Source organism: Eubalaena glacialis, chromosome 1 (genome assembly GCF_028564815.1).
Source record: "Eubalaena glacialis isolate mEubGla1 chromosome 1, mEubGla1.1.hap2.+ XY, whole genome shotgun sequence".
In the NCBI taxonomy this organism is placed as follows: domain Eukaryota; kingdom Metazoa; phylum Chordata; class Mammalia; order Artiodactyla; family Balaenidae; genus Eubalaena; species Eubalaena glacialis.
In genome coordinates this window covers 34,987,348-35,003,148 of record NC_083716.1, presented here as the reverse complement: position 1 = coordinate 35,003,148, position 15,801 = coordinate 34,987,348, and the positions used below count along the sequence as shown (strand labels likewise).

Genomic DNA, 15,801 nt, shown 5'->3' with positions numbered 1-15,801 from the left:
AAGAATACCCAATGTGAGCTTTTACTTTTTTTAACCTCTATCTTATTTAAAACATGCACTACAATACCTTTTGAAATATGTAAACTTCACAGCTCAATACTGAAGGATACAACAAATTATGTAAAAAGACAAAAACAAAAACCCCAAAGCAAAAAACAAAAGCGTACTAACAACCAACACCTCACTCTCATCAACCCTAAACGGTATCATCTGAAAATGTTCCTTCACAGGAAAATATTTAGGAGAAATGAGAGTCAGAGTAAAAAAATATGGTGGAGGTGGGGTACTACCCTCAGAAGCTGGTGTCCAAGAGACTCACCCTTTGATTTAAGTTCTGATAACAGACTCCCAGGACCTTCATGCCCAATGAGATGACCAAGATAATGACCAGGATTTGATTTGTAGTATTTCTGAAGGTCAGGTATGGGAAATGTCACGTAAAGATTCCTAATGTCCTTAATGGGTACTATTTTGTAAAGTTGCTGGGGAAAAAATAAAACAAACAAATCACAAAAGGTTAACTATGTACAACTCCTACTGAATAAAATACTTACAAACTACGAAGAATAGTGATTTTCAAAAAAAAAAAGAATACCGATTTTCATGGAAAAATCCCAAATTCAGGAGAGAATCAACTGCCAGAGAAAACCATACTGACCACACAGAAATAAATAACCTGGGCTCTTTCTTAGTGGGATTTCATTACAGTTGGTATGCAGTCCATGTTTGGTCCCCTTGACCATGCAGCTCAATACTTTTGGATACTTGCCTTCTGGCACTGGATTACAGCTTCTACAGTCTGCCAAGGTTATAGCTACCAAAACTACTTTTAACATGCAAAGATCAGAACATATTGTTATCTTTTTGGTGATACACGTCCCTAATAAATGTGAAATTGATTTGATTTGATTTTAATATAAACTAGACAAATATTAAAAACTATATAAATAATGGAACCTCCAAAAATGTTCATGTACTCTTTGGGTAAACCAGGCATATATTATGTCCATAAATTTAAAAAAGAAAAAAATACTAGAAATACATGCACTTACTTTAAGATGTTCTTCTTGGAAAGGATGTTCAGGAAATTCTGGCAATGGGACATTTTTGTTCTCCACTTCAGAAAATAACTTCACCACCAGATCAGTCAAGTCATCTAAAGATTCTACAAGAAAACAGACAATGGAAACAGAACTTAAACTAATCATAACACATGATGGGTAGTATTTAAAAATCTTAGGATTATATACACATATATAAAATCACTATGTTGTACACCTTAAGTTTTTTTTAAAAATAAATTTATTTATTTTTGGCTGCGTTGGGTCTTCATTACTGCGCACGGGCTTTCTCTACTTGAGGCGAGCGGGGGCTACTCTTCATTGCGGTGGCTTCTCTTTGTTGCGGAGCATGGGCTCTAGGTGTTCGGGCTTCAGCAGTTGTGGCACACGGGCTCAGTAGTTGTGGCTTGCAGGCTCTAGAGCCCAGGCTCAGTAGTTGTGGCACATGGGCTTAGCTGCTCCGCGGCATGTGGGATCTTCCCGGAGCAGGGATCGAACCCGTGTCCCCTGCATTGGCAGGCGGATTCTTAACCACTGCGCCACCAGGGAAGTCCCTGTATACCTTAAATTTATACGATGTTATATTTTAATTATATCTCAATAAAGCTGGCGGGGGGGAAGAAAACACCTTACGATCGCCTGAAAAATCGCAGGACTATTAAAAGGAAAACCTAGGAATTTTTTAAAAACTCCATCTGATAAAGTTGAAGCGTTCAGTAAAATCCCACCAGTGCCTATATAACTTCTGAAGCTATGCAGTACTGATATTGATTATACCTCACACATATCTGCCTCTTTATAGTTTAAAAAACTGTTTTACAAATATTATCTTGCAATAAATTTCAAACAAATATTGGAAACAATAATAGAATAATGAGTGGCATTTGGAAACTATTTTATCTACGATTCCCAAAAGGCACATACGAAACCACTAGCTGACAGATTATAACATTAACTTTATAAATAGACACAGTCTAAACCCATTGTTAAAAGTCAAATATTAGAGTTTGTAAGTAATTGATTTTGTGGGGGAATAGTATAAAATGGTGAGAAGAATCCTGGGTCTTCAATCCTAACCCCAAATTCACCAACCAATTATGTCAAGAGACTATTTGGACAAACTGTTTAAACCACTCCAGGTTCTATAAAACATGAAAGCTGGGTAGGATGATCACAAGGCTCTTCAAGGTCTAACACTATATGATTCTGTACCATACTGTGTCAAACTCATGCCAAGATTTGTAATTGTTGATAAGAGTATTTAGCCACTTATGTGAAGTTCTTCTATGTTATCATCTATCTATATTTTTAATAGAGAGTTGTATTTGCAAAAGTATGAGATGTTCACTGCAACACCATTTATAACAACAATAAAAACTGGAAATGACCTAAACATCTATCAACGTGTGCATGTTACAAAAAGTCTGTATATTGGAATATTATGTAGCCATTAATGAGGGAGAGGTCTGTATGTGCTGACATGAAAATATCTCAAAGCTCTATTAAGTGAAAACCGCAGACTTCAGTGCCATGTAGCATAATCTCATTTAATTTCTTAACAGACACACATAAATCCAAGTATATTAACAAAATCCTACTTTTGCAAGTATAACAAAAAATGATATAAAGTGACTATCTTTGAGGAGAGGGCATAGTGGTCATAAGGTGGGATAAGGAAGAAGAACGTGATTTCCATTTTATATCTTTCTGTACGGGATAAATTTTTTTCTGTGCACACATATTACTATTATTCTAAAAAGAAAAAAGTGGAAAAGGTTATCTTTTTATAAACAAGATAACCACTCACCTTGATTCTGCCTCCTCAAAAATAGGTTATTTATAAATGGTATAAACATTCATTACTTGTTACTGTCAGGAAGCATTTGAATCGAATAAGAAATTTCCCTTGATATTCTAGGACCCATTTTGAACTTTTCCATGAACTCTCTAAAAAGCACTTACTCACTATATGAGAATTGCCTATAGATAGTATGAAGTTCTCTTTTAGGCCTATGAATGTGGGCATGTGCACTTTATTTATAAAACATATGTATTTTTACTTTGATTTTTTTGACATGTATGAAGGACTGTAAAATGTCCAGAGCCAAATAAAAGGCCAACCCGTGGCTGTCTGTTATATGACAAGTGAACTCGGGAATGAATCGGGTGTATTTGGAGCAAGAGATGTCAGAGACACCTGACATAAAGACATAAAGAGACACACAGATGGGACACGTAACTGGAAACAAGATGGGCAGTCAACAATGATTTGTCAACCTGAAGTGCTGATGACAGTGAGGCCCTTTAGAGCAAGGTTCTACTAGGGTATGCCTTTCCTTTTAGAAGCACAAATTCACCATGTAGCTTTTTAAAGGTAAGGCAGCTGTACAATAATGCACCATCTGTCTTCACTGTGAGCTACCAGAGATCAGGGAACTGAGTCCCATTCATCTTTACATTACCAGGACTTGGCAATCCTAGGGTCTCTACTTGACAGTTACCTATTTGTCAAGTGTCCAGGTAATTGGTGCTGCCACAACTAGAGGGAGGACCCCGTGGGAGAAGAGAGAAAAACTTTTTTGTCCCTTTGTGACAGAGATCCTTCCACATGGTTACTCTTCCTCTCCCCTCCTCCTAGAAGAAGGAGCGGATTATCTATTAATCCTTTAAGAGATCCTGTTTCCTCCACACACCACTGTACTGTAAGGACACTTCTCCCAGACATGTCATCAAATCCACTGAGCTGAGCACAGGAGGTCAGTCACACTGGGAGAGGGAACTGGAACAAAGAAACTCTTTGTCTCTTTCAGATGCTTATTCTGTCATTTCCACTAAACCAAGAACACTGAGGGCAGGGCTTATGTATGTGTCATCTGTTGTCATTATTACTTGCCTAATAAGTGCGTAATGAAATCATGTGTTTTATCTCAAGATGACATGGACAAAAATACAGCTTAGAAACCTACTCCCAGGACTAGGCTCTAAATACCAAGTGATATTTTTTAACACTCTATAGATCTACCTACCTTTAGAAAGCACACAGGATTATAATATACATTTTTTATTAGCCTTACTCCTTGGATCCATTTTATATCCTTGTTCCTATTACCAAGTTAAAATATATATAGTTGTTTATTTTCTACCCACAAAAGTAACATTTGTCAATAGCAGAATACTTTGAAAAACAAAAGCAAAAAAACAAAACCAAAAACAAAAGAAGAAAACAAAAGTCGCCCATAAGCTCATGATTATGGAATGCTGAAAGTAGCTACCATTTATGGAGCATTTTACTGTGTTGCCAGGCACTATGCACTTTTTCTGCATTATCTCTATTAAACCTCACAACAGGTATGAGGTACCACCTCCATTTTACAAATGCAAAAACTGAAGTGCAGAGAACTGAAGTAACTTTGTTAGCTCATAGCCACTATATACTGAGTAGGTGGTGAATTAGGAATTCAAACCCAAGCTCTCAGACTCTAGAGCATGAGTTCTTAACTACTATACCACATTATTAAATTTCTGGTATGTTTTTCTACTTTGTCTTATGTCTCCCATTTATGTCTATTAGAATTTTTTAGAAATCCCCAAATGGGATCAGATAGCACACAGTGCTTTTATAGAGTGCTTTTGTTTTCTATTGAATACAATAAGAATATTTTCCCAAGTTATGGAAACACTGTCATGAAACTATTTATTCATTCAATATTTACTTACTGAGTACTTATGATGTGTCAAGCACTAACCCAGACAAAGCAGTGAACAAACAGTTTCTATTCTCAAGTAACTTACATTCTGGTACAGCAGACAACAATAAAGAATATTTAATATTTCAGGTGGTGATAAATGTTTTAAAGAAAAATAAAGCAGGTGAGAGGAGAGGAAGTGGGAGAAGGGATGCTATTTTCTATAAGATGCTCTATTATATACCTATAACATCATTATTTAACCAATCTTCTGTTAATGAACATTTAGCTTGCATCTAACTTTTCACTAATAAATACTATACTGAAACATCCTCGTACATCACCTGTTTGAACAACTCTGATTATTTCCTTAGATTGCACTTCTAGAAGTAAAAATGTACTTTATAGGGTGATGCATCTTGTTAAACTGTCCTCCAGAAAGTGTGGAGGAATTGCATAAATTGTATACACCACAAATACAAAAGAGCACCTCTCCTCATGATGGGTATTAGTTAAAACAAAACCCAAACCAAAATTATGGTAATTTAATAGGGGAAACAATATCAAACTTTGTTGCTTTCTCATAGTTTTCCTAGTTTATAATCATCTGTCTTTTAATTTTTTTTAGTTTTTTTGAATTTTATAAGGTCAAATCTCTCAATCTTGTCCTTTATACTTCCTTTCCTTGCTATTAATTTATATTTTCTTCAGGTCTCCATTTAAAATCACCTAAGCTTCTTTTTAGAACACAGTGAGTTAAAAACAAAATTCCCCTCCACATATTCTCCAACAAGATCATTTTCAAAAGCCTCTGAACAGATAAAAGGAAGTGTCTTATATCCTTCTTCCAATACTTTGAAAAAGCCAAAGTGGAAAACTAAGATTATCCAACACCATGAAAAAATTTTAACGATTCTTACCTCGACCTAAAACACAAATAGCCATTAAGTTGGATGAATAATAAGTAGAATGGAATTTCAGTAGCTCTTGTCTTACATCAATGCCTTCTTGGTTTGGTCTAGTCTCTAGAGTATGTTTGTTACCTGAAAGGAAGGAAAAACATTTCTAAGAAAAAGCAAAATATGCAAATTTTAATGTCTTATAATTATTACTGACATTGCTATAAGGTAAACTTAAAAAATAGAGTCCAAACAAACACATATAATGATTAGTCAAATATGTTTGACCATAACCTGGATAAACAGGATAGTATAGTACAAACTAGTAACATTTTAATCTACAGAGAGTCTTCCCTCAAGAGCTTAAAGTGCCTTATAAAAATTATACTTCTTAAAATTCCTAAGAGATTGTAGGTATTATGAGCACTTATAAGACAAAATGAGATCCACATGGCCTCCATTCACACTTACTTTAACTTCCAGTTCCCTAGGTGCTCCGTAATTAATTGAACATAGTCACTGAGGGATCTTTTTGGAATTTGCCAAGTTACTTGTGGAAAGAAATGTACTATTCTTGGCTGAAGCATTAAATTTGTGATGTGAATTCTCATGAATTTGACCTACACTGGTAAAAATAGGATGCAATGCTATTTTGGTAAGTCTCAAGCGATGTACACAGCGTACCACTATGAGATCTCTTATGAAATTTAATAACTAATTCAATTAGGATAAAATATGCATGTCAAAAGCAAATAGTCAAACTCTCTAAGTAGTACATTTCTAATAAAGATCTTGCCATTTAAAGGCTGGGAGGTGGAATTTCAATGATTGGTATCTTTCTAAAAATGGCATCTTGACTAGAAATACCCTAAGATCTAGTATAATAACTTTTATTATTGTTCCTGCTTATACTATTAAATGGGCTACTCTTTTTCACCTGCATAGATGAAACTATGGCAGAACATATTCTTGATGTGTTTTTTCCCCTTGGGTTATTATAATGGCTGATGAACTGGCATTGGGAGAGTGCCCTTCACTAAACTGGGTATCTAGAGAGAGCCATCAGATGGCGTTCTCAGACCCAGTCTTTAGCCACGTAGAGCTGAAGATTCTGAGCCAAGATTCATGCCCCAGAATGCTTCAATCAACAGATCTAGTGGAGTGTGCAAGAAACAGCCCAGCAAGTACTTGTTAACCTTTCTCTAGTCAGAAAGCAATCAAATGTACTCATATTCACTAGCATAGCCTGCTAATCAAGTCTCCAGGTTCTTTATCAGTCCTCTCAGTTTCACTAAAGATCCAGTTCAACTCCAGATCTGCTCTGCTAGGGGTCCTAAAATACCCCCTCATTCTACCTGAGGAATCCAGGTGACCTAAAAAGTATCCAGGGTCCTAACTCCTCAGAAAAAAAAAAAGGAAAAGGAAAAAAAAAAGCTTTTTGTTGGGTAATGGTTTGAAGTTCTCTCATATTAAGGTAAAGCTTGAGTATTGATGGTACCTCCCTTTTCTACTAAATGAAGGTTATAAAAGCCTCAGTTCCAGAGAGACTAGTCCTTAGAGCTTCCTTACTCATTTATGCTGCCAAGCTCAGAGTCCCACAATATATGCATCAAGATCCACACACTGGGACACCCAAGTCTGGAGAAATTACGTTTTATTTCAACAGACTATAAATGTGACGGTGTTAGATAGAAATCAGATTTTCGGTCTAAGTGTGATATGCCTATTCACAATCTGGTCAATGTTCTGGTTAAAAAAAAATCTCAAATCAGAGTATACAAAAACCAAGATCATGGCCTCCATCTAGAACTTAAAATTCTTTCAGTTTGACTAGTTCTAGCTCATTCTGCTTTGATTTTAATGTACCTGAATATCTTACCATTCTAATCCTTACCCTTTATCTTTAGGTTCATTTAAAAACACAGAGATAAAGCAAGAACATACCCCAAATACACTAAGACATGTATCACTGGCAAAATACTGACAATGCTAGAGTGAAAAGATCCAGAGGACCACAACAGAATAGTATGCCACAAAAAAAAACGAAGAATCCACTGTTCATATGCAACAGCATGGCGGAATTTCACAACTTTAAGGTTGAACAAGAGAAGCCAGACAGACACAGAAGAGTATACACTGCATCATTTCATTTATATAAAGCATAAAAACAGGCTAAACTAATCTGAGTCATGAAAAGTCAGAACAGAGGTTATCCTGCTGGTAATCTGCTTCTTGACTGGGTGCTGGGTCCATGGTGTACTGAGGTTTTGAAAATTCAGTGAGTTGTACATAAATAATAGCAGTATATTCATTCATCTGATTCTTCAAATAGCAGCAGAGTAAAAACAACAACAACAACAATTTATCAGAGACACACACTTTTCGGTACATTTATTATATTTCAACAAAAAGTTAAAAGTAAAACGAGCCAAAGGAGCCACTCTGTCAACAGCAACCTGACCTACCTAAGGTACAAAAATCTAGTGATTCTGTATCTCTGGCCAAACTTCTAAACAGAGGTCCAATCACGTTTGTTCTGAAAAGTGGCTTTTAGCCACAAATAGATACCATTCTGTGAATCTACATATTCATTTATTTGCTACCTAGATGCTTTTAGGTTTTCTAATGTATGATGACACAAGGAAACTGTGGTCTGTTTGGGAACACAGCCCAGAATGGCAGTGCTGTATCCTTAGAAGCTCCTGAATCAGAAAGAGGAAAAAGTTCTCCACTATTACTCTCTTGGGGTCAGGATAGTCAGCTCTTAATACACTGACAGAAAAACATGAATATTAGGTAAAAATGGGCCAAAGAGTCAGGCTTGTTATTAAGTTTATTAGCCCTTTTATAACAATTTTTTTAAAAAAGTTTTTTAAAAACAAGAAGGCTAGCTATAGTGGAAGTTCTCAAGAAAGTTAGTTGAGGAAATGGAAGGAAAAGCAGGACATAATGCACAGAATTCCATAATTAGTCCTTAAATTACTGAGTAGACTCTGTTACTATCAGTGCCATCATCCCCAGGTAGGGAGGTGCAGAGGAACAAGCACTGGCTTTGGTGTTGGCAGAGCTATCATCAAATCCAGGGTCAAATGTCTTCTGGCTGCATGACCTTGAACAAGTCACCCTACTTCTCTTAAGCTCAATCTGCTGTCCTGACATTGGTAGACTTATATAACACCAAATTAAAAAAAGAAAAAAGATGTAAAAAAGCATAAGACTAATATTTAACAACCAATAAATAGAACAGAAAGTCTGATGACACCAAGTGTTGTGGTGATGGTGAAATGAGAACTCAGACGCTGCATGAGGGAGTGCAAACTGGATCAACCACTATAGGAAACAACTTGGCAATATCTGTTTAATCTAAAAGATGTACATATCCTAATATACAGTAATTCCACTCCCAGAATTTCACTCCCAGAACCCTAGAGAACTGTGTACAAGGAAACATGTATAAGAATGCTTATAGCAGCAATGTTTCATCAACAGGAAAATGGATAAAGAATAGTATATGCATTTAATAAATTTTTCAGATAGCAACAAAAAATAAAAATAAAAAACTTATCAGAGCGGGCTTCCCTGGTGGCGCAGTGGTTAAGAATCCACCTGCCAATGCAGGGGACACGGGTTTGAGCCCTGGTCCAGGAAGATCCCACATGCCACGGAGCAACTAAGCCTGTGAGCCACCACTACTGAGCCTGCACTAGAGCCTGCGTGCCACAACTACTGAGCCCGCATGCCACAGCTACTGAAGCCCACATGCCTGGAGCCCGTGCTCCGCAACAAGAGAAGACACCTCAATGAGAAGCCTACACACCACAACGAAGAGTAGCCTCCGCTCGACACAACTAAAGAAAGCCTGCGTGCAGCAACGAAGACCCAACGCAGCCATAAATAAATAAATAAATAAATAAATAAATTAATTAATTAATATATTTAAAAAACTTATCAGAGGCACACTCTCTAATATGGATAATCCTTACAAATATACCACTGAATGAAAAAATACAAGTGGTAGAGATTACTCACAATAAAATACCATTTTTATAAAACTAAAAAAACTATACAACATATTGCTTAGAAATAAATGCATGACAGCAATGTTTTATTAAAAAAAGCATGGGAGTGACAATCACTAAACTTAAGATAGTGGTTATCTCTCGGGAGCAGGGAGAAAAATGCAATTGGAGAAGTGTACAACAGATGCTCAAACTGTATTAGTAATGTTCTGTTTCTTTAAGTAGTGTGTAAAGAATGATCTGGCAAATGCTTTTATACTGATCTCTTTTATGACAAATAATAAATCTGTAAAAATGTTACAGAATTTAATATAATACTTGAAGTACAGCAGAAAATAGGCAATAAACAGTATCTACTTCTGTTACGATTTGAATTGTAGGAGGGATTCCTGGCTTCTGAGTACAGCACAGAAACCGTTCCACCAAAGTAGGGAAGATAGCTCAGTAAATGGTCCAGATGACTTTCCTCTACCTAAGAATCCATATGTGGAGAACAATGTGAATATGGCTGGGATAACAAATACCAGTTCAGTCTCTAGACATATACTGTCCTAATTTAACACTAATTCAGCTGGGTCATTTATATCAAATTAAAATGCTGCTACAAAAATCTTGAATCCTACTTTTCTGGCTCTCTCACCATAAGAGTGAGCTCCAGCAGAGGCTTGAGGATGTCAGGATTGCTGACCCACTGGGACCTTCCGCTCTGGGCCTGCCAGGAGACAGCACTGGCTTGGCAGTTGGGAGATTCAGGGTTTCCCATCCTGACTCCATCCTTGACTAATTAAGCAACCTTGGAAAAGTCTACAAATATCTCCAAGGGGTCATTTATTTTATCTGTAAAATGGGGGTAATATGGGTACATGCCCAATTGTTAAAAGCAAGGGTCAATCCCTGACCCCTTCGTTTACTAGCTGTGAGACAAGTTTCTTAACTTCTCTAAGCCCCAGTTTCCTTATTGGTAAATACGAATAATAAGAGAACCAGCCTCACAGGATTGCCATGAGGATTAAATGAATAATCTGTGTTAAGGCTCAGCATAGCATCTGTCAGACAATAATTACTTAATAGGAACTTGGGTTGCTGTGAAGTTTACGGAAAGTGATAACGGATATGAAGACGGTTTTGTAAATTGTAAGCTCAGTAAATTTTATTTTATATTTTCATTATAAGAACTATAAATACTATTTTAAAAAAAGCTTACAAACTCAGTACTAATGTATATGAGTGCTGATTTTCAAGTAAATAGAATGTATTTTCCTGGAAAATTCTAAAGCCAGCCAAATATTTCTTATACTCTGTGGGAAGGACTGAGTTTGAAGTTTTAGAAATGTGTTTTAGAAATCAAAGCTGGCTCCAACTGTATGTCTCATAAGGTTCTCAGGGAAAAGTCATTTGATAGTTATAACCATGAAACTCTTAATTGTTCTCTGAAAATCCGAGATTCTGAAGGTTAGGTTAATATATCTACAGTTAGTTACTTGGAATTATTATAACCTCTTTTTTCTTTTTAAGCTCTTTCTTCTTGCTATAGCAATCTTCTAAAAATCCTGGAAGAGACCAAAGCCTTTGGAGATACATAAATTTTCCTAAAAAATTAAGAAGGACAATTCTCCTGCAGCTGGGTAAGTACATGTAAGTACAAGATGTGAGTTACAAAAGAAAAGGGGACTTGAAGTGAAAGCCTCTTAAATGCCATAATAAAGCACCTGTACACTTGTAGTTTTCAGTCAATTTCTAGTTTTCCATAGACACATTTCCTAGCAAGGAAAAAAAAAAAAAGATACTAACAAAAGCCAGGGGAAAATTTGGAGAATAATACATGACTAAGCGGGCTGAAACATATCAAATATTTTTATATCTATGAGTTTATCATGATACTAAAAAAACAAATTAGTCATCATTCAAGGATGCTAGGGAACCAACTCAATATTTTGAAAACTGGTAAATAAAGGGAATGAATCAAACATTTGTCTTGCCTTTCCTATAATAATTGTACCACTGGGTAGGCAAAAGTAGAAAAAGAGATCTTCTTTTTATAGTAGTATTCAAGCAAATCAATATGAGAAAAAAACAACAGAATTAGAATTAGAGAGATGATGCATCGAGGATGGTTGCAACATCATAAACAGAAAACTAGACATTATATGCCCCTGATGAAAGAACACATCACCACCTATGAAGCCCTTCCACAAAAAAGACAAAAATGAATCTGACCAAGCCTCTATATCCAACTGCCAATTTGTGGAAATACAGAAGACAGAGGAATATGTTAAACTACACTGTTGGGAATGCAATCAGCAAAAGCTAGGCTATGAAAAGTTCTACACAATAAATATCCTGATTCTTCAATAAATAAATTCCAGGGGGTCAAAGGGAGGGAGCAGAGGAGAGAGATGAAGAATGAACCTATAGACTAAAAATTTAAAAGACACATTAATCACTAACAATTGACACTTAAGTAGATCTTTATTCAAATAAACCTTTAAAAATTATGACTTTTATGAGACAACTAGAAATTTGAACACTACCTGCATAGTTGATATTAATGATAATGGTACTTTTACCTTGTTTTTTAAAAGTCATTATCTTTAGAGACATATATTGAAATATATGTGAGTGAAATGATATGATGTCTGGGATCTTTTCAAAATAATACAAGGGGGTGACTGGGAATGCAGATCAGACAGGACTGGCCAGGGGCAAAGTGATGTATACACAGGGTTCGTTAGAGTACTTTGTCTACTTTCGTACATTTTAAATTCTTCAGTTAAGAAGAGGAAGGGTTGGAGGGAGGAAAGGGAGAAAAAAGTAAATGATTAACTTTTATTGGGGTCTAATTTTTTGTGTCATTATCATCATCCCAGGGTCAAGAGATGTTCAACTACCTTCTGGTTCATATTTCACAATATTTTTTTTGGTCCTAATCCATTTTCCTACTCCTTCCTACAGAAGCATCCTTTATTATGGCCAATAACAGCCAAGGGCTCACTCCTTGGTCTTTGCTTCTTGTCATGGTTTTGGGGGTCAACCTAACATTATCACAAAGAACACAGGCTTAAGAGTTCAGACTGATTTGATACTGAATCCCATAACCCACACAGACACTTCTGCTACCACCCTCCCCTTCTCCCTCCTCCCTGTATTCCCCACAAGGCTATGAAACTTTGGTCTAATTATTCTGTCAGTATTAGTTTCGGCATCTGTCAAATGGGATGATGAAAATTTCAGTATTGTGGTTAAAGTTAAGTGAAATCATATTAGGTAAAACACCTACCCAGTGTGTGGCACTTAATACTCATACAATAAATATTGTTCCTTTTCTTCTTGAGTGGCTCTTCCTCTACTTAAGAAAATCCTACCCAACCTTCAAGAAAATTCAATTTGCATCTCCTCTGAGATCCTGGAGAATTTAATTCTAGGCAAACCTAAAGCAGGTAGAATAGTAGTTAAAAGCACCAGACCTGGCTCCAGCATTCAAAAAGCTGAGTGACCCTAAGCAATTTAATTACCTTCTCTGAAGTCTTAGTTCACTCATCTATAAGACAGAAATAATAAGAGCACGTACCTACTGGGGATATTGTGAGAACTGAGTTAAATAATTCAGGCAAAGTGCTTAGTACAGCACTCAGTAAAAATTAGCAAGGAGGAAAAAAGAGAGAAGAGATTATGTTCCTGGAAAATCAAATCTGAGATTATACTCCAGTGAAATCCTGGGTTTGACTTGCTCTCCAACTAAACCAGAAACATCTTGAGCGCAAAGACACTGATTATACTTCTTTGCATTTTCTAATGCACTTTACATGTAGAGGACCTTTAAAAAATTACTTGTCAACTGAGAGAGAAAGAGAGATAATCTGAGCGCACTTATAACACCCTATTCAGATTCTTATGATCCTGTGGTACGTGCTACAAAACATAATTGCCACATAACAATTAAGAAAGAAAAACATCACCCATATCTAAATACAGCTCCACCCTCTATTTCCAGGCACTCTCCCACTTTGCCTTTCATTCTATCAACGAGTGCCTGTTTTGTTTCCCTCACCCACATCCTGACTTCCTTCTTTTATTTCCTTCTCAGCTGACTAAACCCAGTTGCTCCCACAGTGTCTGTAGGGTTATGATTAGAGAAACAGATCACTAAAGAATAACCAGAACTAAGTTTTCCCTTTCCTGTTCCAAACTACTTTTAAAAATTCAAGTGCTTCTGCTTTTATTCCATGGAGACGCAGAGAAAAAAATTTTTAAAGGCAACAGGGCAGAGAAAAGACATATAATTTATCAGGAACTATGGAACTAAAACTAAAGGCATATGTGAGTGATAAATGAAGGGGCAAAGGGAATGTGGTCACCAACCACTGGTTCAGCCTAAAAAGAGAACAGGAGAACAACACTTCTCTAATAACACTGCCCAACAGTCAGTTCATCAAACCCACTGACTCTTCAACCAGCCCTGGCTGCCCCTCAAGACTTCATGGCAAAGACCTTTTCAAAGTTTTGTTGTCTTTCACAGCTACTGATCCTCTATTACATTGTTATTATGGAGGCTACTATCATTTACTGAGCACCTTTATGGCCAGACTTTTGGCTAACCACTTCACATGCACAACCTCTTCTTTTAAAATTTATTTTATTTATTTATTTTTGGCTGCATTGGGTCTTCGTTGTTGTGTGTGGGCTTTTCTCTATTTGTGGCGAGCGGGGGTAACTCTTCGTTGTGGTGTGCGGGCTTCTCATTGCAGTGGCTTCTCTTGTTGTGGAGCACGGGCTCTAGGCGCCCAGGCTTCAGTTGTTGTGGCACGTGGGCTCAGTAGCTGTGGCTCACGGGCTCTAGAGTGCAGGCTCAGTAGTTGTGGCACACGGGCTTAGTTGCTCCACGGCATGTGGGATGCTCCTGGACGAGGGCTCAAACCTGTGTCCCCTGCATTGGCAGGCGGATTCTTAACCACTGCACCACCAGGGAAGCCCTACTCAGGCATTCTTTTATATCCATTATATATTTCTTGCTCTTCTGTTAGAGCTATTTCTAAATACCTTATAGCTATTTTTATATTGTAAATGAAATAATTTTTCCTGTAGCATTTTTCTAATTGATTACTATTGATACAAAAATGCACTGTTAGTGTTTCTCTTCTTTTGGCAATGCTAGTGAATAATCTTATTTTTAATGACTGATCTGAAGAGTTCTTGAATTTTTTATGCAATCATATCATATGGAAATAAGGAAAGTTTTCTTTTGCTTCCTTTCAACCTCTTACTTATCATGTTTTTTTCCCTTAACTTCCTGCAATGACTAGTACCTACGGCACAACTGAACAAAAAAGTGATTAGAGGGTATTCTTGTTTTGTTTTTGCCTTTCAACAGAAATCCCTTTGAAACTTCAGAATTAATCATGATGTCTGGCATAGGTTGTTATCAACTCAAGAGTTTTTTGTTGTTTTGTTCATGAATGAGTGCTTTTTTGTTGTTTTGTTCATGAAGGAGTTTTATCAAATGCTTTTCCTGGGTCTACTGAAATGACTGCCTATCACTCTGAATTACTTAAACTGTAGGTTGGGACCCACTCGATTGTGATGAAATAAATTTAATGTATTGGCAGACCAGAATTTTTTTAAAAGAAACAGAATATAACAGAGGGTACCAGACTACATCTGAAAATATAAGAAAGATATTGTTTGGTAAAACTTTTGTTTCAGTTGCTTACACAAACACGCATACATGTGCTCTGAGTAAAATATGCTTCTTACTGTGGGTTGTATAAAGAAAAAGTACTGTTAAGGACAAACATTTTACTGTAAGGTTTTCTTAAAAATATAGAACACAATGCTTGGTTTTTGTTCATTTAAAAACACCCAGCTTTTCCTGATATTAAATAATAATAATATTATTAAAATAATACTTTAATATTTTAAATATTAATGTTAAAATAATAAATCATAATCCCTTGATGGACAAAATGGCCCACATTCACAGAAACATCTGAAGTTACTAAAAAATAACAGAAGTAAATTAAGTATGAATTTCTGACAAGGATTCTTCTGCAAGAATAACTTTTGCAAAATTTTATACGTGTGTAATTTCTAAGGTAAGGGTATACAGCTTTCATCATACTTTCAAACTTGTCTGTGACCT

General features: G+C 36.3%; 1 protein-coding gene across 2 annotated transcripts in view; it reads right to left on the bottom strand.

Annotated features, from left to right (window-relative positions):
- IDE (insulin degrading enzyme) overlaps window positions 1–15,801 on the bottom strand; it is a 106,974-nt gene that overhangs the window by 40,904 nt on the left and 50,269 nt on the right. For both annotated transcript variants that reach the window (XM_061195151.1, XM_061195143.1), the window contains exons 5-7: window positions 5,668–5,790; window positions 1,053–1,165; window positions 320–482 (exon numbers count right to left, since the gene is read on the bottom strand). In XM_061195151.1, the coding sequence (XP_061051134.1) occupies window positions 320–482; window positions 1,053–1,165; window positions 5,668–5,790 (399 nt within the window). The remainder of the gene's footprint in view (window positions 1–319; window positions 483–1,052; window positions 1,166–5,667; window positions 5,791–15,801) is intronic.